The 22,517-nt window shown below is 40.1% G+C and overlaps 2 protein-coding genes across 2 annotated transcripts in view; one reads left to right on the top strand and one right to left on the bottom strand.

Annotated features, from left to right (window-relative positions):
- Nucleotides 1-11,059, bottom strand: part of LOC115796223 (NLR family CARD domain-containing protein 3-like) — an 18,354-nt gene extending 7,295 nt beyond the window's left edge. Inside the window, exons 1-6 of the mRNA XM_030752521.1 lie at nt 11,000-11,059; nt 8,874-8,957; nt 8,186-8,254; nt 4,818-4,934; nt 380-458; nt 56-284 (exon numbers count right to left, since the gene is read on the bottom strand). Of these exons, the coding sequence (XP_030608381.1) occupies nt 56-284; nt 380-458; nt 4,818-4,934; nt 8,186-8,254; nt 8,874-8,875 (496 nt within the window). The 5' untranslated portion in view covers nt 8,876-8,957; nt 11,000-11,059. The remainder of the gene's footprint in view (nt 1-55; nt 285-379; nt 459-4,817; nt 4,935-8,185; nt 8,255-8,873; nt 8,958-10,999) is intronic.
- Nucleotides 3,463-22,517, top strand: part of LOC115796833 (NLR family CARD domain-containing protein 3-like) — a 20,625-nt gene continuing 1,570 nt past the window's right edge. The window contains exons 1-9 of the mRNA XM_030753293.1: nt 3,463-3,519; nt 14,900-15,138; nt 15,223-15,360; nt 16,221-16,299; nt 16,479-16,701; nt 18,401-20,174; nt 20,299-20,472; nt 20,858-21,031; nt 21,125-21,171. Coding sequence (XP_030609153.1) covers nt 14,951-15,138; nt 15,223-15,360; nt 16,221-16,299; nt 16,479-16,701; nt 18,401-20,174; nt 20,299-20,472; nt 20,858-21,031; nt 21,125-21,171 — 2,797 coding nt within the window. The 5' untranslated portion in view covers nt 3,463-3,519; nt 14,900-14,950. The remainder of the gene's footprint in view (nt 3,520-14,899; nt 15,139-15,222; nt 15,361-16,220; nt 16,300-16,478; nt 16,702-18,400; nt 20,175-20,298; nt 20,473-20,857; nt 21,032-21,124; nt 21,172-22,517) is intronic.

Here is a 22,517-nt window from a genome sequence, read left to right as displayed (position 1 = left end):
ATTAGTCAAAGTCTCATGTATTCATCAGCTTAAATCTTTGGAGAAATCCTCTTACTCTTCTGTAGACGGTCAGCCAGCTCCTCCTGCTTCATAATCCTCAGAAATTGGAGTGTGATCTTCAGAAATGCCTCTTTGCTGCTTTTCCTCTGCTCCTTATCCTCATCTTCCAACAACTCTCCATCTTCTTTCTGAATGTCTAAGCATTCTGGATAATCTACACTTAGAACCTTTTCGATCTTCTTCAACTCGTTCTTCACAAAAATGATGATCTTGTCCTCCAGCACCTGGAACAGAATACTTGAATACAGAAAAGTGCAGCACAGAGATGGCCTGAAAAGAATAGATATTAAAGTAGGTTTTGCTGCCTACATGCACTGACCGTAAATACAGAATCCAGCTGTGTTTGATGCTCCTGGGCAGACTGATCACTGGGAACCTCTGAGCTCTCCTGATCCACTCTGTGAAGGAATCATGAAGCAGTGTAAAGATCCAGTAAGTGACAGTTTGACAAATATAGTGCCTCAGCTGACTGTACTAATAACTAGAAAATGAGTTCATTTCTGGAGGATCCTGTCATCCTCCAGAAATGAAATTTGTTATAGCAAAAACTTTGTTTTTCCATACTCTGAAGGAACTGATGTTGAACAGATTTTATGTTCTACAATCACTCTCAACTCCTGCTTCACAGTGTAGCATGGCAACCACAGGGAAGAATATCCATCATTTCCCCTTTCATTAGCTAAAATCGCCCAGCACTTCCTCCCAAACCAGATCGCAGTCAGGTTCCAGATCTCCAGTTGGACAAGCCTGAAAAATCTCATGCAATTATCCAAGAAACCTCTTGATCAGATGCTTGAACTACTTCAGATGGCCTGTTTTGACATGAACAGTTGTACTTGCAGCTCCTTTCAGTTGAACCACATCAACGTGTCATGGAACTGATTTGTTAAATAAAATTGTGCTGCAGATATATGTGACATCAAAGACACAAATACAATAAATAACACTGGGCAGGGATGAGTGACTACTGTACACCATAGTACACTCAAAATGTCAGACTCTACATTTACTTAAGAATTTAAGCTAAAGTGTCATAGTAGAAAAATGAAAGCAGGCCTCACTTTGTGTCTGCTGCACAACTTCATCACTATATAAAGGTGAGCAACATTTACCTTTTTACATTTTAACTTATAACAGTAATAGCAGTAGTAGTAGTAGTTGAAGTCTCCCAGTCTGTCTTGTTAAGTGTGGTTTTCTCGTTTCACTTTTATTTTTCCTTTGGTTATTTCCTGTATTAATTTGAAGGTCAGTTCTCTTTCATGTCCAGTTATAGAGAAGAAGAAGAAAGAGCTTTATTTGTCACATTGAAGGAATTGATTATTGCAGATTTGTGAAAATACAAGGTTTATTGTGGAGGTTGCAGTATTCTGATCAGGGAAAGAAAGTGAAGAAGTCTCAGAGGAGTGTGGCTCCCATTGTTTACATTAGGCAGGAGTGGGGGTCGCATAACTGAGAGAGCTCTGGTCAGAACTTGGGAAAAACAACTCCTTATTTGGCAGGGGGCCAGAATCATAAAACAGTGGGGGCACGCATAGACACCTTGAGATTGCCGTGCGCTTACTGAGAGGTGACACCTTAACCGTGGTAAGGGATATTATTTTGCAATCTCCAAGCATGCTTTTATTATTCTGCATTATTTTTGATCTCATGTATTATGTGTGTTGATTAATAAATCTTTAATAACGAAGTTAGAAGTCTGACCTTTCCTTTTCTTTATAAATGAACTCGGGGGGACACTGAAACAAAGGGAGCACGTGTCCAATAACATACATGCAGTGAGATTCATTCTCTGCATTTAACCCATCACACACATGGAGTATGTAGTACACACAGCACAGCATGGAGCAGGGGGCAGCCAAAGGGCGCCCGGGGAGCAACCTGGGGGGGTGGGCTTGCTCAGGGACCCACAGTGATGCCAGCCCAAGGATTTGAACCAGGGTCCTCTCAGTGATGAACCCTCTTCTTCTTCCCTAGGCCACCACTTATAGGTTAACTTCCTGACATTTTCCTCCTTTGTGATTTACTGCTTGTTCTGCCCTTGGAGCTTTGATATTAGCATTATCATATCAAATGTATTCTAGCTTCATTATGTGCTGTAATATTGTAGTAGTAGACATACAATATATTTCAAGTATTATTCAACATGCAGCTGTATTACAAGTTGTATTGCATTGTTATCTTATTCACCTTGCTTCTTGTTTTCCTTTGTTTTATGTCTGTTAGGTTCTCTCCTATTCAGCTGTAAATGGAGGTGCAGCATAAATAAAGCACCTGGAGCTTGGACACTAACTCCTGACTCCTGGATTCTTTTGAATGGAGTTTGGTTCCCTGATTGAGTCACAAAGGAAAAGTGGAGTCAAAGCTGCAGGCATTCAGCGAAATGAGACATCACTGCTCTGTTATTTCAGAGCGGTGGCAAATAAAGACACATTTCACAAAACTGCATCATAAGTAGTTTTGTTTTCTGCTGTAACAGTGCTCATGACATGACATTTTATTTTAATTCACACATGGCCCAATGTGACACATACCAGAGCTTGATGACTTTTGCAAATTTTTCTGGCTAGTCCTGCCTTTTTCATCCTCCACTCATAACACTGAGGGTCTTTTCTCTGCAAGGGCGAGGGAGTTACATGATATGTTTGAATGTGGAGAATACAGAGTAACAGGATATCTGGTCACAGTATCTGAGCAGGAGAACTTTTGATTGAAATAGTTTTTGTTTGTGGTGTTCTCTGGAGGGGGTGCAAATGAGCTTAAAGATCAAATGATTTTAAACAATCTTTATTCTCATGGGATGGTCATGTTTAACCTACAACTCTGCAAGGCTTTCAGCCTACAAAACTTCATCTGGGAATTAAAATGTTTCATAGAAATAGTGTTTTTTTTACTAGTGGCCTTCCAACAATAATGCTCCTCTGTTATCATATAAAATATTATGTTGATAACATAAAATGCTGCTGATGATAAAGCCATCATTTTTCCAACAGCTGTAAAAATATGTACCATTTAATAAAATAATTTAATTTCATTGGTTTATCTCATGAAAGTAAAACAGCTGAATGAACATCCTCCAAGTACACTGTGTTTGAAGCTCAAAGGGGCCCCCTGCTGGAGCAGCTGGAGTCCTACAGACACTCAGCCTCTGCACTATAACAGGGAATGCCAGCTGGCGACCCGCGGGCCCACCAGAGTTTTCCATCCGGCACCCCTAATAGTACTCTCACAGGTACTATACGCCAATCCATCATGTCGCATTATACCCTGTTAAATACCCGTCTCTGACCAGTCTGAATTATTGAAAGCCTCCAAACGCCACTTCTCATTGCCCATAAATGCCTCCATGTCCCTAGAACCAATCAGAATGCAAAAACGGACCATGTGACTGCAAGTAGTTTTAGCACTGCACAGAAGAGCCCGCTTTTGTTGGTGCTGATTAGATTGTAAACACAGCTGAAGGTGAGTCTAACCTTGTTTTGTGTAGAAAAAAATGCTCGGCGATCAAACTTGTCTGACTAAAGGAAGTAAAAGTTGTAACGAGCGTGCTCCCCAGCCTGTGCTGGGCTCCTGTCTTCTTTCCTGTGAGGTTTAAGTGCCCCTTTATAAGAAGTTTGATCTAAAGTTTGGATCAAGTTTATTACTCATTTCTAGCTCTTGAATAATTCAACTTGTTGTTCATGCTGCTCCTTTTAATGTAACAAGTGACATCAGGTGAGGGGGAGAAATGGAGGGCTGCATTAGGCATGGCAGCATACAGTTTTTCTACCGTGTGATTATGTTGGGATTATTCCAAAATAAAATTATGAAGTCTGAACTACTTCTACTGTCATATGCGTCAGGATTGAGTTACTGTGCTAGCTGCCCAGAAGTGGCATAGAAAAGACTGAAGAAACGCAAATACATGAGGGTCTCTCACAGGGGCAGGCGGCTCGGCGTGTACCCACATGTGGTCAGAGCCCCCGTATGCGTCCGTCCCTTGGTTGTCACGAACCCCGCAGCCTAGTATCTACTATTCTGTTATAGTTAAAATAAATGTGCTGCTATTTTGTGCCATTGCAGTTGTACTGTGTGAATATATGTCGAAAACTTTTTATCATAGTCTGATATTTGGGCCATTTGCCTTCATTCACACTGTGCAGAGGACGGACTGAAGCTTTTGCTGGTTTTTGCATCAAAACAAAATATTATTTATTAAAAAGTAGGTAAATTATTATATTTATATTTTGCCTGTGAAATTAAATGACAAGATCCAGTTATATAAAAAAAAAAAATGCTCTTTTGCAAGAAAAGTGTTCAGGGACATTTATACGGTTTTGCATCTGAACTCTTCATGTTTCTGTATTCATTTTTAAAAATCTGCAACAAAAACACTTCTTCGTTGCTCTCATGTAACATTTCCTGTGCTCATTATATCTATAATGAGCACAATTGCATTGTCTCCATAACAACCGTCAACATAACACAGAAAAACATGTAATAGTAATGAATTAGTATGAATTTGAAAGGAAAATTGTTATATTGAATGAGAGTATATTACTTAGGATTCAATATCAATTTTATTTTACTTTACGAGAGCATGTGGCCCTCACAGTGTCTGCAGGGAAATACTCCACTGTGTTTGTGGATCAAACTCCAACACACACCGCTTCACATATGAACACAGAAATGTGTGTGAAAAAGAGCTGAGCTGACATTAAACATGATGGAGAATTTATTCAGAAACACTGAGTCAGGAACAACATTTAGACACACATTACCTCTCTGCAGGAGGAGGAACACCTGCTTTAAAATTAATATCCAGCTCCTTTGAATCGTCACTCTTTAAGGACACACTGCTGGATTCAGATCCAGGAACATCTAGTGTCAGCAAATGGCTGGGAAAAAAAAGATCTCTTATTCAAATGCACATTTCCTGTATAATTAATTTCACAATTTACTTCAATAAAAGACAAAAAAAATTACAGACATGATGGCCCAAATTCCCCCCAAACACATCTAACTATTGAAAACTCAAACAATCATCTTTTTAAACTCAGTAATAAATTTTTGCTTTCTCCTGCACATTGTACAGATCAGCTGTTAGATTTCAGGTTGTTATGTGTTGGGTTGTGATTTTAGGGGTCCTCCTGTGCTTTTTGGCTGAAAATTCAAAATCAATTAAAACCAAATTTTCCAAGAAATCAGTGGATGAGCAGGTTCTGGTGCAGGCTGTTTATTAGACATCTTAGTTACACAAAACACAGACAGGAACAGAACTAAGACAAGAATACACAAAGAGGGAGAGAGAAGAAAGAAGAAAAGAGAAGAGAGAAACAAAAACACAGAGAGAGACGCAGAGACAGGAAGAGAAGAAGGAGAGGACAGGAAAGGGAAGAGCAAAAGTAAGAGAGTGAGACAAAGAGCGGGCCATCCAGGGGCGGGGCTTTCGGGAAGGGGGGGGGGGGGGGGGGGGCACGCCCCCGGCCCGGGCCTAGAGGGGGCCCGAATGGGAACATGTTTGTGAACATGTGGGCCACTGTGCCAGTTTTACCAAACTTAAAAGCTACTGATACAGGCTCTGAGTTGTAAAAGATGAAGTGAGTGTCAAAATGGTGGTCCGTAGTGCTGAACTGCTTTGAATTTGTGTTGTTTTATCATTAGTTACCATGTAGCCTGATGTTTTTGTTGTTCTCTTGAGGTGTTATATTTCATGTCCGTTTGATGGACTTCAAAATGACATAGTTGTTTTCTGTGGTGCCGAAGCTTGTAAGCCCCGCTGTTTCTGGCATGTGTATGTTGTAAAATGATGTTATGATGAGCTTTATTATTTGGGTATAAAGGGCCCGGTCATTTGCCCCGCCTTCGGCCCGGCTCTGATTTGTTCTGCTAGTGGGGCCATCATTTATAACCTTAAAGATGGTAACTGCCCATTTGCCTTTGACCCCTCCCAATTTACATAAAGTCTCAATCCATGAAACTTGAACCCCAACCAATCACCTGTTGAGGCTCTGCCAACTCTCATCCATGAGGGCTAAAGAAACAAATGTCACCAGAGTACCTCAGTGGTTTACAACAGTTCTGGCAGATGTCACAGTGAAGGATGTTCTTCCAACTAAAACCTCTGCTTTGAAAACACCTCTTTGACAATCCCCACTTAGCTAGAATTTATCCCCTCACTTATTCATGTTACGCAAACACAGGTGGGTCTGCAGAACTCAATTTCCATGGGGGCCACTGACATAAAGTTACCTAAATTACAACATGAGGTTACAAAGTCATGTGAACCAAATATGTTCCTGCATCCCACCAAGACTTCAAGCACATATGAGTAACAGATATAACAGGTCTTATCTTTACCCCAGTAACCTTAAAGCATACAGTGTTCCTTAATCCAGTGCGTGTGACTGATATACTTTTAATGCATGATATAAAAATAGTAACAGTACATACGAATATAAAAGTGATTAAAATTCCCAACATATGCAAACTAAGAATATGTAAAAATTTGATGAGAAATTATGAACTACAGACTAATAGACTACATATACATATATATATATATATATATTAGGGGTGGGACTTTAACGCGTTAATTTCGATTAATTAATTACGGGGAAATTAACGCGTTAAAAATTTTAACGCATTTTAATCGCACTTTGCACTGTGGAACGTTTCTCAGTGCACGAGTTCCCGGCATACAGATTATATCGACGCACAATGTCCAAATTAGGGGCCGCATCCTGCGAAGGACCCGGCCCACGTCTTTCGCAGCCCACGAACACCACAAAGGCCGGAAGTGAGCAGCTAGCCTTCATATCAGCTGCTGTCACCTCTGCGTAGCTCATGTCGCCTAGCAACCGTGAGTGTGAAGCACAGCTGTGTAAAAGCAGCTGTTAAACGGAGAACGAACTTTTTCTCCTTTTTGTGGTTTAATTTTAAGTCTTTGATTCAAAATAAGCTGTTAAAACAAGCATAACACATTTCAACATCAAGGAATACAGCTGAGTGAATGATTAATTTCCAACTATAACAAGTGAGACATTAATGTTGAATAAAACTATCCAGTTATGATGCTTAACTTTAATTTCAGGAGTTTGATTATCACAGGAGCACTTCCACCCTTTGTTGGTCTGTGTAGTAGACTGGTGGGAAAATAAAATTTTGAAGTTTAAGCTTATGTATATTGATTCATTCATCAACCAAACTTAAATTAATATTTCTCATGTCAAATATTGAAATGCGATTAAAATGCGATTAATTTCGATTAATTAATTACAAAGCTTGTAATTAATTCAATTAATTTTTTTAATCGAGTCCCACCCCTAATATATATATATATATATATATATATATATATATTTGTATCTGATCTGTTGTAGTCTATTAGAGAGAGAGAGAGAGAACAGGTTAAAATAAAATCCAATTAAAAAGAGGACGGACTGAAGCTTTTGCTGGTTTTTGCATCAAAACAAAATATTATTTATTAAAAAGTAGGTAAATTATTATATTTACATTTTTGAAAAAAGGCACCTTACCATTGCCTGTGAAATGAAATTACTAGAATTTAACATAAGATCCAGTTATAAAAAAATGCTCTTTTGAAAGAAAAGTGTTCAGGGAGATTTAGAAGGTTTTGCATCTGAACTTCTCATGTTTCTGTATTGATTAAAAAAAATCTGCAACAAAAACGCTTTCTGAATAGTAGACTGTGCAGAGATAAACTCGCTGCTCTCATGTAACATTTTATTGTTTCTGTGCTCATCGTATCTATAATGAGAACAACTGTGCACAATTGCGGTGTCTCCATAACAACCGTCAACATAACACAGAAGAACATGTAAGTGCAAGACTTGCTCATCACATCATTAAAGATACTATGAATTTGAAAGGAAAACTGATCAAATGATAATATATTACTTAGAATATAATATTACATTTATTTTACTTTACAAGAGCAAAGTAACGAGACCTGACCTACAACATCCATTCTTTACACTCTGACTGCTGTGTTTGTGCAACAAACTCCAACACACACTACTTCACATATGAACACAGAAATGTGTGTGAAAAAGAGCTGAGCTGACATTAAACATGATGGAGAATTTATTCAGAAACACTGAGTCAGGAACATGTACAGAAAGATTACCTTGTTGGGGGAGCTTCTTCTTTTTGTTGCACCGGTTCAGATGTAGCTCGAGGGAATATCCAGGATGTCCTGGAAAAAATTTTTTTTATTGAAATCCATATTTTCTGTAAAATTCATAGTTTACTTCAATAAAAAACAGACGGAAACAAAAATAAAATAAAAAATAACAATCACAGATGGACCAAGTTCCATATAAACTCAAGCAATTTCACAATTTATCCTCTAAAATAGGATCACATACACATTAAATGCTGCTGCCTGTGTCACACAATCATCTTTCTAAACTCAGTAACACATTGTGTAGGTCAGCTGTTAGATTTCAGGTTGTTATTTTAGAACACTGTAAAAATGTAATGAGAAATTATGGACACATTAACAAACTACAACAGATCAGAAAAAGCTGACAGAGAGATAGAACAGGTTAAAATGAAGTCCAATCAAAAAGTTAAACTCTGGAGGACAAACAGCATAAGTTTAGCCCTCACACTGCTGATAGTGTCCAACTACAAGAGAAAGTGATGAACCCATATGAGACACCTGGCAGAGGCCCCAGTGCACAAGCTCAGAACACAGAAATGTGTGTGAAAAAGAGCTGAGCTGACATTAAACATGATGGAGAATTTATTCAGAAACACTGAGTCAGGAACAACATTTAGACACACATTACTTCTTCTGGGGAGTTTCTTACATTTTTTCAAGATTCTTCTTTAAATCGTTGTTCTTAAAGGACACACCACTGGGTTCAGGTGTAGAACAATACCTTCTCTGAGAACTGAAAAAAAAAAACTCTTATTGAAATCCATATTGTCTGTGAAATTCATAATTTACTTCACTTAAAAAGGAGAAGAAAATAAAAACAACAAAGAAAATAACAGATGGACCAAGTTCCTCATAAACTCAAACAATTTTACACTTTATCCTCTAAAATAGGATCACATTAACATAAATACTGAAATTCATTACTTTAAACTCCGTAATAAATGCTTTTGTTATTCTCCTGCACACTGAACAGGTCAGCTGTTAGATTTCAGGTTGTTATGCAAACTAAGAATATGTAAAATCTTGATGAGAAATTATGAACTACAGGCTAATAGACTACAATAGATCAGAAACAAATATGTAGCTCGAGGGAATATCCAGGATGTCCTGGAAAAAAAGAAAAAAAAAAAAAAAAAAAAAAAAAAAAACAAATATATATATATATATATATATATATATATATATAATGTGTCCATATATATATATACATATACATATATATATATATATATATATATATATATATATATATATATATATATATATATATATATATATATATATGTGTGTGTAGAGAGAGAGAGAGAGAGAGAACAGGTTAAAATGAAATCCAATTAAAAAGATAAATTCTGGCACAAAATCAGCCTTTAGTAAAATGAGTAAAATGAAACATCGTGCTAATAACAAATATATTTTCCCAGAATAATATTTATCTGTTCTTCTGCACCTGTTCTGTAGAGCTGTGTACTCTTTCTTCACCTCCCTCCCCTTACATTGGAGTGTGATTCATTTATCAAAAAAAAAAAAGGACTTACTGACAGCTCTCTCTTCTACTGGATATTAAGTTTACAATATTTAAAGTAAATTATTTAATCCTGTAGAGAGAACCTGATATAGTGAGAGCCCTAAAAAACACATAAGGTTTGTGAGGACTGATGTGTGTTTCCTCTGTAGGTTCAAATACCTTCAGGGGCTGCATCCTTCAGTATGAGTTTAAAGGAGACGTATCATGCAAAATCCACTTTTTTAACCCTTAAATACATTTTGTTGTGTACTTTCAGTGTGTAGCAATGCAGGAAATTTAAATGTATTCTCTCCTGGTGCTGCGTCGATATCTTTATATTCTTTCTGGGTCATATTTTTCAGTCTGATCAGTTTTCTCTATTCGTCGGCATCAGAGCCTCTTTGAAGTGCCTGTTTCTCTGCCGGTAGCTGATCGTATCGCTGTTATCAAACTACAAAAATGGCTGAACGGGGTGGAGTGGAACCCTCTGTGACCTGGAGGGAGGCGGGGCGTGAAATGTTTCATTCACATTTAAAGAGACCGCACCAAAACGAGCTGCTCTAAGACGCGGCTCAGAATAGGTGTAATAGAGGGGTCTGTGGAGCTGCAATAACGAGGAATTCAGACCAAAACATTGCAGTTCTACTTTATACAGACCACAAGTGAATGATTTACATATGAAAAGGAAGGATTTAAAAGCATATGTGCCCTTTAACTAGACATATGACTTCCCGGTCGGGTAGCACAAGTTTCCGTGATCAAAATTCTTGCTGCGACAGTGGCGTCCTCTGCAGAAATAGTCTCTTTCTTTCTTTCGAAAAGAAATTCACATATTTGAACTCTAGCATCAATATCACACACAAAACATTATGATAACAACAACAACGCCCTTTTTTTTACATTTGCTTAAATTCACGGCAGACCAAAAGGAGATAAAACGCGATCTGTGTCTGCATGTAGTACACAATCTGTACCCCAGGGATCCTCACACATCCAGGCCTCGAGGTTCGGTGTCCTGCAGGTTTTAGATGTGTCCCTCATCCAGCACACCTGAATCAAATGTCTGAATTACCTCCTCAGTATGCAGTCAAGTTCTCCAGAGTCCTGCTAATGACTTCTATATTTGACTCAGGTGTGTTGAAGCAGAGACACATCTAAAACCTGCAGGACACCGGACCTCGAGGGCTGGATGTGAGAATCCCTAACTGAACCACGGGAATGCTGCACACAGCTGATGTTAGCCAGGAAAATATTACAAACTGCTTCATTACCTTCACACGGAGCTTCACACGGACACAACAACCTGCGCCACCAGATTCAGGAAAGTGAAAGTAACTTGCACACGGAAGGAAATACGCAACCCAACACATTACACTATACAGATAATTAAAGAAACAGTGTATTTTTTATGTGAGTTGTGTTTGTTTTTATTTCATTCTATCAGATTTGTATTCTTTTTATTTTTATTCTTATTGTTTTGTTGTATTGTATGTCTGCTGCTGGTCACCTCTGTAATGACCTCTGCACTTTGTACATCCACCTCGTCTTTTATTCTATTTTTATATGTGGTCTGATGCTTTTTTTTAAGTTAAATATATGAAAAGATCCTTTCAAGTCTGTGGCTGTCATAACATTTTATTGATTCCACATCTGACATCAGTGTCTGCGAGCAGAGCTGCAACAAAAAAATTTACTAGTGACTGTAAAGTAAATGCAGATTAAAAGAAAGAAAATCTCCTCTTCAGCAGCTTCCTGCTGTACTGACAACGTGTGAGTATTGAAAATGAAACCTATTTACCTTTTACACACTCATAACGATTTTTTAAGCTGAAACTTAAATGTAAATCCCTGATCCGTAATTCAAACAGACAAACATACATTTTTATTTCAGAAATTCATGACCATTTTCAAATGACTGTAAATCTGTAAAAATGAGTGAGATCTTCAAAGACAGCTGGAAATCTGCAAAAATATATTTTGAATAATGTAATGATGAAAGTACTAGAAAATTGAAAGGGCAAAAGGATAAACAGGCATAATTCACACAGAGCCAAGCTAATGTGAGGAGCTCCTCAGGTTGGTCCTGTTTTAGATTTACATTCAACATGTTGCTTATTTTATCCTGTTGCTTGATATGAATTTTTTTTTCATACTGATTCCAAAAACACACGAAGAGCTGACATCTGTCTCTATACAGTTTACTTCTATCACCCACTTGTGACATCACTGACAGGTGCCATCTAACACAGTAAATCACAAGGTTGTCCACCAGACGAGAGCCGACTGCTGGAGCTTTGACCCCCAATTTCCTGTTCAAGTTTGTACACCAATGCCTTACACATTTTTTTCATTGTCTCCAGGCATTAAATTTATTAAGAAATATGCAAATATTTAATATATTGTCATCTATTTGTTGCATAAAGTTTGCATCATCCAAATAATCCACAGAGTGAAGTTGGTTTGGTTCAGGAGCCTCCGTTTATCCTCCAGCGCTACAGGTGACGTTTGTGTGGGTCCTCTAGTGGTCAGCATTGGTAACTACAGTAGCTGTAACACTGAATTGATTATTAAGAAAAAAAAAATGTTGATTCTAGTTAAAATTAAATTACATTTATAAGAAAAGCCAAAATTGTTCGTCAAATATATCTGTCATGTTTTTAAACTAGTTATAATTTCTCGTCATGTTTGAAATCTGGTGTCAGAAATCTAAGATCAGAGAAAATGGTTTCAGTGATTAAATCAATAAGTTCACCTGAACTCTATTTTTTTTTTCTCCTGTTGGTCTGATGACCCCCTCAGGTTTATCTGGTGACCTACACACTGAACCCGCTCACTAAACTAACTGTATATAAACTACAAGCTGCGTTAAGCGCCTGTAGCCTCCAGGGACCGGCACGGTTGGGCGTTACGTCTTTCAGTCCATCAGTAATGATGGATGGATACTTTATGAAATTTGGGCATCCAGCAGATTAACACGCACAATATAGAAATATCTTCCTTCGGGATCTATAAAGTATTTTTACTTGGCTGTACTGCAGTATTTCCTCTGCGGTGGGCGGAGTCATCTCTTCCTTGAGGTGAGCTTCTGTTTGTTTCCTGGTTAGTTTATGTTGTCTTGTCCGCTGTCTTCCAGCTGAAGGCCGTCATAGCAACGTTTTATTTTTATTTTTTGCATGAATAATTTTACTTCGGTGAGTGTTTGCTCGTCTTTTATTCTTTGCTCTTCTTTGCAAAGTTGCGCGTTTGGCTGTAAGAGCGGATCTGCAGTTTATTTTGAGTCGATGAGCCTCACATTATCAGCGCCTGCGCAGACAGCACTGTGAGAAACCTGAATTTAACAAAGATACTGATAGAAGTTTAACTTTAAGGGGAAACGTCTGAAAACTCTATTTTGGGACAAACCAGCTTTAAAGCGGTTTCTGTCAGTTTTAACTGAATGAATCAAACTGAGCTCCTGCAGTGAGGGACTGTGGCTCAGTAACCTGTCCGGGGTCTGATGTGTTTCTATTCAGGAAATAAACCCACTATAACAGATGCTTTCACTTTAACAGTACCGGGAGGGACTGTAACAGCGCTGTCAATCATGCTGCCCGAAGATACTGAAGATCATTTTTGATTATTGCGCTGCATTTTTGCACCTGATGAACCGAAATATTCATGTTTCCTTGTTTTTGACAGGTTATAATAAACTTGTTCAGCATCGTGTGACACATATAAATATCTGAAACACACGCAGGAACATTTGGGTGTCAGTGTTTGGTACATAATCTGATCTGAATCTATTCAGATGTTTGTGGTAGTTTTTGAAGCTCGTTGAATTTGTTTGCATGAACACAAACAGTCCGGTTATCTCTGTAAACACAGCTGGTAACTATCATTGTGTCTCAGAGTTGGACCTAAAGGTCACACGGTGTCAGGTTAATGCTGACAGCTGATGACAGAGGTGTCCCTGAATGGTGCATCCAGGTTACCTGAGGGGCAGGTAAGCAACAACAAACAGGCAGATAAAGTGGAGCCACAGTTTAAAGCATTTTAATGAGTCACAGTTTTCAACATAAACTGCAGAGATCAGGAGGAGCAGAGCTGTGGTTGGCAGCTCCACACAGTACAGAAAGGAGGAGTAAATGCTCCTGACCCTGATCTGACCTTTGTTGCTGCAGTAAATACATCAGTCTGCTGCTGCAGGTCAGGCAGGGGAAACAATGAGGTGTGAAACTGTAAGTTCAGTAGATACGGCTTCACCTGTTGTGCATAAGAGTGTTTCACGTACTGAGAAAATGAGCCAACACAATCACATATTAATATATTAACAGAATTTTGCTCTTTCGAAAAACGTTTATTTGGATTTGGTTCATACTGTCACACCTGAGGAATATCCCACTGAAGTGAGATGATTATTTTTCCATATTAAAACTTTAATATCTGTGAAAAGGTTCACCTGATTTGGTCTGTTTGAATAATAATATGTGGCTCGTATGTGAGAAGCTGCAAATCAAATCTCTGTGCCTGTGAAACTCCAAACCTGCTGTCAGAGGTCACACATCCACGCTGCAGCACTCGCCTCCATATCATTAAAATTCAGTCTGCAGTCATCCAGAAGCTAAACGATGGTCCAGAGGAGGCAGAGCCCTGAGAGGTCAGACAACCCTGAGTCCTCTTAGGTTTATCTGTCACACACTAACAGAGAGTAACAGTGCTCTGTAACTACAAACATATCAGCAGCTGAAACAGTAGCGCAAACACTCAAACTTGTAACTTCATAGTTACAAGTACCGTAACTATGAACTCCTATATTATATCCTATAGCTCTGTAGATGAACCTGAGAGGTCAGACTTCATCCAGAGGACGCCTGCTTTTGTACATCTAACAGCTGACCTTTGGGATGTAGAGCCAGAAAAATACAGAACAGTGTTTACCATCAGATCCTGACAGATCCATGTGTTCATGAAGCTCCTGCTCCACAGGACCTGAATCACTCCCAGTTTTCCCTGCATGCAGTTCAACCTGCAGTTTATGTTCACTGCTCTACAACCTTCAACTGGCAGTACAAACCAAAACTGAGGTCAGCAAATCAAAGCAGTTCATTTGCACTGATGCAGAACAGAAACTCAGCTATCAGATATTCTGCAGACTGTTAAAGTGATGCATGTTCATGTTAATCATGTTTCAGGTATCATGAAATGGCACAAGACTCGCTAACAGGCTGGAGAAGACTTCAGCAATGACATCACCTGCTCTCTGTGGTTCCCAGTTCATCTCCAACAAATGTGATGGTCACCCACTCAGGAAGATTTGTCTCTGTGACGGAGTGGGTTCTGCTGTGGATCAGTGTGAGGACAGAGAGGAGGGAGTCCCTCCCTCTAAAACCACTCTGTGTGGGGAACATGAGAGCCAGACCAAAGCTCAGAGGTGAGATGACCATCTCTAACTGTCCATGACTCTTCTCCATGTCACAGCTCAGCACTCACATCACTGCTGCATCATTATTCACAGGAACCAACCTGAACCTGAACCTGAACCTGGACCTGGACCTGAACCTGGACCTGGACCCAGCTGTGTGTCCTTACAGAGTGATAACTCTATGAAACGTCCCATTGATTTCAAAGGACAACAAGCTTCTGCTGCAGAACAGTAAACATGAACTTTCTGTCAAATGACTCAGCAAATTTTTATTTTTCAAAGAATGTTTATGAAGTAAGTTTGTTTTTACATGAGGAGCACTCAAAGTGTCAATAACATTTATTATGACATGATTCTTAGGACATTTGTGAATGATGTATAACAGAGCTCACTTCCTCTTTTAGGTGCTAACAGGTTTTGTTGAATTCTTATTGCATTAGTTTGTTTTTTTAGTTTTTAGTTCAAAATATCTGCTTTTACTTACAGTAGGTGCACTGTGATCATTTCTTTGATCAGTAGATGGCAGCAGAGGCTTTGTGAATATCATAGACACATTTATGCCAAAGCACAACGACTACTTTAAGTCATTTTTCAGTCAGGTCAATGCTTCCTTCTTAAAACAGATTTAATGGGGCTCTTTTAACATGTGAGTGATCCAGTTTATCCATGCAATCATTTGTAATAATGCATTAAATATTTTTCTTCAGTCAGTCTGAGTTAATCAGGTCAAAGTAAATAATCCAGTGTCTTTGTCTGAACCCTGCTGAGCTGTGGCAGGAGTTACAAAAGTAAAGCTTCGGTGCCTGATTTGAGTCTCATCATAGAGAAAACTTCATTGGGTCATTGATAACTGCTGCTTACAGTTGTCTGCTGCAAGCAGCTGGAGGTGAGAGAAGAGAAACGGGACCAAAGACTCACTGTGGAAGAGAACCAGAGACTAATGTTAATGTTATCTTTGCTATTAGAATTCACTAAATACACTAAAAGTGGATTCAGAGCTGCTGTGGAGAAGAACTGCAAAGTTCTTCAACGTAAAAGGTCGTTTATTCCAGTTTATACCAAATATTAACTAACAGCTGATGTTTCCACAGAGTGGACCAGGAGAGCTCAGAGGTTCCCAGCAGTCAGACTGCCCTGCAGGACCAGAAACACCTGGACTCCATATTTATGGTCTGTACAGCAACTTCTTTCACTTGAGCTCCAAATTAAACAGACCTGAAATTCTCATTGATGTGATTTAGTTCAACAAAATTGTGTGACTATGTTCCAATAATCTATACATGATCTGACAAGCTGCTTAATAAAGGTCCTTTACCATTCACATCAAACAAAAACAGTTTCTGTTCCAGCTGCTGGAGGACAACATCATCACCTTTGTGAAGAACGAGCTGAAGAAGATCCAGAAGACTCTGAGTCCAGATTACCCAGAATGCTTAGAGAGTCAGAGGAAGGATGAGGACATGTTGGCGGGTGAAGAGCAGAAGAGGAGCAGCAGAGAAGCTCTCCTGAAGATCGTTGATCACTTCCTGAGGTGGATGAAGGAGGAGGACCTGGCTGACCTTCTGCACAGAAGTAAGAACATTTCTATAAAGATCATAAAATCAGACATGCTGTTTCCAGCTGTCCATAAAGCAAAAACAAACCTGGCTGCTTCCCCATTAAAGCTCTTCTTGCAGCGATGCCCCACTCCCACCACTCTTTCTGTGTTTGGATTGCTCCCTCATAAAAACCATGCTGTGCATTTGTGATTTCATCATATACCTGAAAACCACAAAAAATCTGTGACCTAATCTCATCACTGAAGATTAGAGGCACATAAGGTCAGGAGGTCATGTTCATGGATTTATTTATTTTCCATTCACAGGGTTGTGCACCTTGAATTTGTAAATTCACCCCCAGACAGTCTGAACTGTGGGGGGGGGGTCCTCCACATGTTACAGTGGATGTAAGAGTAGCTGTTTTTGGCCATAACAAGCTTTGAGTGTATTACACATGTACAACTGCAAGTGGTCAGAACGTGACTTCCATGGAGTGCTCCATAGCAGGAGTGCTGTGAGTGATGCAGTATTTTATATGAAGATGACCATAAAGGAGATAAGGTTTTAGCTGATCATAGATTTTAGAGGCCTGGTCCTCACCTGAAGGTTCACCAGCAAACTCTGGTTTCCCACTACTGTTTGTTTTGGACAGTAAAGACTCTTTGTTACCCTTGCTGGTGAAATTCATCTCTTTCTGACTGTAGATGCGTGTGCTTGATGGTGTTTTGCTAAACATGCGCTCCTCACCATCTTTACTTTTGTTCAGTGCATAGTTGCTGGGTTTTCTGCCAAAGATGGAGTTGCTGGTTTTGTCTGGCTAAAGGACTTCTCCTCATTAGGGTCTGTAGCTGTCTGTGGGGGGTCGTGGTAGTCCTGTAGGTATCTGCCTCATCAAGTAACAGCTTCATCTTCATGTGTCAGTGGTCTGGAGCTCCAGAGGTTCTTGTGAGCTTGGGTTCCTTCTGGTTGTGCCAGTTCTTGCTTTGACATCTGAATCAGTGCCACTTTGTGTGGCAGCAGTGCTGTCCAAATATGTGAAGCCCTGCGTGTCCACCTGTGCTTTGTCACTTATTTGCAATGGCTGTGTTAACCCTTCAGGAGTTTTGCCTTTTCTCTAAATATTTGTAAACCAACTTGGCTCAGAGTTTCAATCCATTTCCATCGACCACTGGGTCACTGGGAAAATCTGGTTCCTTCTGCAGGAACAAGAAAGGGAAAAACAGGGATCCTTGTTTTCTAGGTTAAACATGTCTGCGGACACTTATTAGTTTTTTATTTATTTTTTTCATTTATTAGCAATTATTAGTCCCCCTGTGAAAATGCCCCTTTTTAAAAAGTATTTTCCAAGTGCTGTTAAACAGAGCAAGGAATTTTTCAGTTTTTCCAAACATCCTAGTTTTATTTTGGATGCTTACATACTTACATGGTGAGGTTCCCAGTTCCAGGCACACTGAAGGATCCCCACAGATTACTACTCCCTCCACCATCACTGTGGGGATGGAGATCATTGGGTTTTCCCTTCTTTCTCCAAACATACACAGTGTCACTAGACAAGAACTCCAGTTTCATGTCATCTGACGCATTTTCAGTATGGATCGTCTTTCTCCAGGTTGTCTGTAGCGTACTTCAATCTGACTTGACGGTGTCTCTTCTAATGACAGAGTTGCATCTTCTGCATTAATCTCTACCTAAAAATGTTTCAAGTATATTTATGGAATTCATTGTTTGTTCAGGAACTCCAGCTACATGCCAGCAAAAACTCAAGTCTGCTCTGAAGAAGAAGTTCCAGTGTGTGTTTGAGGGTGTTCCTAAAGCAGGAAACCCAACCCTTCTGAATCAGATCTACACAGAGCTCTACATCACAGAGGGAGGGGCTGCAGAGGTCAATGATGAACATGAGGTCAGACAGATTGAAACAGCATCCAGGAAACCAGACAGACCAGAAACAACAATCAGACAAGAAGACATCTTTAAAGGCTCACCTGGAAGAGATGAACCAATCAGAACAGTGCTGACAAAGGGAGTGGCTGGCATTGGGAAAACTGTCTTAACACAGAAGTTCACTCTGGACTGGGCTGAAGACAAAGCCAACCAGGACATCCAGTTCATGTTTCCATTGACTTTCAGAGAGCTGAATGTGCTGAAAGAGAAAAAGTTCAGCTTGGTGGAACTTGTTCATCACTTCTTTACTGAAACCAAAGAAGCAGGAATCTGCAGCTTTGAAGACTTCCAGGTTGTGTTCATCTTTGATGGTCTGGATGAGTGTCGACTTCCTCTGGACTTCCACAACACTGAGATCCTGACTGATGTTACAGAGTCCACCTCAGTGGATGTGCTGCTGACAAACCTCATCAGGGGAAACCTGCTTCCCTCTGCTCGTCTCTGGATAACCACACGACCTGCAGCAGCCAATCAGATCCCTGCTCAGTGTATTGGCATGGTGACAGAGGTCAGAGGGTTCTCTGACCCACAGAAGGAGGAGTACTTCAGCAAGAGATCCAAGAATAAGGAGCAGGCCAGCAGGATCATCTCCCACATCAAGACATCACGAAGCCTCCACATCATGTGCCACATCCCAGTCTTCTGCTGGATCACTGCTACAGTTCTGGAGGATGTGCTGAAAACCAGAAAGAGAGGAGAGCTGCCCAAGACCCTGACTGAGATGTACATCCACTTCCTGGTGGTTCAGGCCAAAGTGAAGAAGGTCAAGTATGATGGAGGAGCTGAGACAGATCCACACTGGAGTCCAGAGAGCAGGAAGATGATTGAGTCTCTGGGAAAACTGGCTTTTGATCAGCTGCAGAAAGGAAACCTGATCTTCTATGAATCAGACCTGACAGAGTGTGGCATCGATATCAGAGCAGCCTCAGTGTACTCAGGAGTGTTCACACAGATCTTTAAAGAGGAGAGAGGGCTGTACCAGGACAAGGTGTTCTGCTTCATCCATCTGAGTGTTCAGGAGTTTCTGGCTGCTCTTCATGTCCATCTGACCTTCATCAACTCTGGAGTCAATCTGCTGGAAGAACAACAAACAACCTCCCAGACAGAGAAACACCTCTACCAGAGTGCTGTGAACAAGGCCTTACAGAGTCCAAATGGACACCTGGACTTGTTCCTCCGCTTCCTCCTGGGTCTTTCAATACAGACCAATCAGAGTCTCCTACGAGAACTGCTGACACAGACAGGAAGTAGTTCAGTGGCCAATCAGGAAACAGTCCAGTACATCAAGAAGAAGATCAATGAGAATCTGTCTGCAGAGAAAAGCATCAACCTCTTCCACTGTCTGAATGAACTGAATGATCGTTCTCTAGTGGAGGAGATCCAACAGTCCCTGAGATCAGGAAGTCTCTCCACAGATAAACTGTCTCCTGCTCAGTGGTCAGCTCTGGTCTTCATCTTACTGTCATCAGAAGAAGATCTGGATGTGTTTGACCTGAAGAAATACTCTGCTTCAGAGGAGGCTCTGCTGAGGCTGCTGCCAGTGGTTAAAGCTTCCAACAAAGCTTTGTGAGTACACAGACTTTTAGCTTTAGGATTTTCTCCAAACAGAAGGACTAATCAGTAGAATTAGTTGAGGTGTTTCAGTAAGTTGATAAAGTTTTACTGATCCTGTGCCCTCTTTTTCATCCAGACTGAGTGGCTGCAACCTCTCAGAGAGAAGCTGTGAAGCTTTGTCCTCAGTTCTCAGCTCCCAGTCCTCACATCTGAGAGAGCTGGACCTGAGTAACAATGACCTGAATGTTTGGGGAGCGAAGAAGCTTTCTGCTGGGCTGGAGAGTCCACATTGTAAACTGGAAACTCTCAGGTGAGATCAGTTTATTATTTAAGGTAAAGTGCATTTCAGTAGTCTGAAGATCACAGCCAGTTTACATTTTATCTTGTGCTATTTTTCTAAACCAGTCAAATGATGTGCAGTCATGTCCTTATTCTCCTGTCGGGTAAAGAACTCTGCTTCATCGATGATGTGCGCTCTTTTCAGTCTTAAGCAACAGTTAGCAATATCTCCAGTTTTCTGACTTTTTTTAGAAGCCCATTAGTATTTTATTATCTCATGTGTATAACAGGCAGTCAGGTGTCACAATTTGAATTAAGAGTTTTTATTCTGTTATTATTTTAAACATATATGCCATCACATTTGGCAGAGACATTCCCATATGAGCTGCCATGTTTGTGGTTTTGCATCTCTGCAGTCTGTCCGGCTGTCTGATCACAGAGGACGGCTGTGTTTCTCTGGCCTCAGCTCTTCACTCAAACCCATCGTCCCGTCTGCGAGAGCTGGACCTGAGCTACAACCACACAGGAAAGTCAGGGCTGAAGCTGTTGGCTGAGCTCGAGGATCCCCTCTGGAGCCTGGAGACTCTCAGGTATCTCAGGCTTCTTACTACAAACAGTTGCTAAAAACAGTTGTGTTATCAAAGGATATGATGGTCTGACTTTGTCCACACCTCTCACTTCAGGTTGGAACCTTTTGGAGTCCAGTGGTTGATGCCAGGCTTGAGGAAGTGTAAGTGTGTTTTTGTTTTGTAAAATCACATTTAAGACTTAGCCGGGATTTATTCCCTCAAAGCAGTGACAGCTTTCATTTAAATATTGGTGTGATGTGGCTTAGCAAGGGAGTGCTTTGAAATTAGCCTGCATGTATTATAATTAAGGACCGTCAGTCAGTCAGGTGGTTTTTAATCAACAGATAAACACTAAAAGTATTTGATTGGCTAGTTTTTTCTTCTTGCTGTATATGCTTTGGTTTTCTTAATGCTGCCAAACACAAATTCAAAGATGAGCTCTTATTAAGCATCTTGTGGTTCTTATTTTCTGGTGTTCCTGGGTTGGGGGACTACCAACTGACTGCCACTGTTGCCAAGTAGGTGATGCTGGCTATCATTGTGTGAGTCATAATGATGCTCCTTGCTGGCTGATAAAAGCAAGGGACTGACAACAAGTGGCCAATGGGACAGTTCCCTTAGCTTTTCTTGCTCCTAGTGTGGCGCAGACACCAGATTAGCTTCCATCATTAAGGACAGCGACTTAATCTGATTGAAAGATCAGACGGGGACAGTCCTGCTTAAATAGATTATCAAGCCTGAAGCCCAATTAAAGCTGGGAATGACATCATATTTACAAACTGAAACCTGGATGGGAATACACAGAACCTGTAAACAAAGTGGTTTCCATTTGTAGTACTGAGTAGTACTGACGGCTGTGTTTGAGCAGTTTGGAGAGCTCAGTGCTAAAATCAGCAGATTTATCAAAGCTTCAGATTCATTTGTTGCAGTTCCACATCTGTTCACATCTGTGGACACAGATCTTCAGTCTGCCATCAGTGGGTCAGCAGCCGAGCCGTAACACCACAGAGGTCAGCGGGATTTCTGTGGTTTTTATTTAGGATCCATCAGGATGAGCCTCAGCTGTTCTTCACACTCAATCCAACATCCACAACACAAATACAAAACAGGCTTTCCTATGGAGGCAGCATTGAGTTCCACAGGACAATAAAAACTACCATATTACAGGAAGAAGAAGAAGAATCGACATTAGACATTTATGCAATAAATCTGACTGATTGTCCACTATCATTTCTGTTTGATCATCTATGTCTGTCAACATTCTCATACTAGTCTGTGCTCATGTTGATGCAGCACATTTACGTCCTCCCTCCAACAGCTGTCTCCATCATCCAAACAAAGTTCTTCCTGTTTTTGTTTTAACAAATATTTAAACTGGTAACAGCTCCACCGCTGCATATCTCTGTCTTTATATTACTGTACGTGTTTTATCTTCGGCAGTACAAACCTCCTCTCTGTTTGATAAGTGCACGCATCTGTTTGTTTTTTTACACTGCAATAATGAAGC

Source organism: Archocentrus centrarchus, chromosome 2 (genome assembly GCF_007364275.1).
Source record: "Archocentrus centrarchus isolate MPI-CPG fArcCen1 chromosome 2, fArcCen1, whole genome shotgun sequence".
NCBI classification, from domain to species: Eukaryota; Metazoa; Chordata; class Actinopteri; order Cichliformes; family Cichlidae; genus Archocentrus; species Archocentrus centrarchus.
This window is presented reverse-complemented; position numbering and strand designations above follow the sequence as displayed.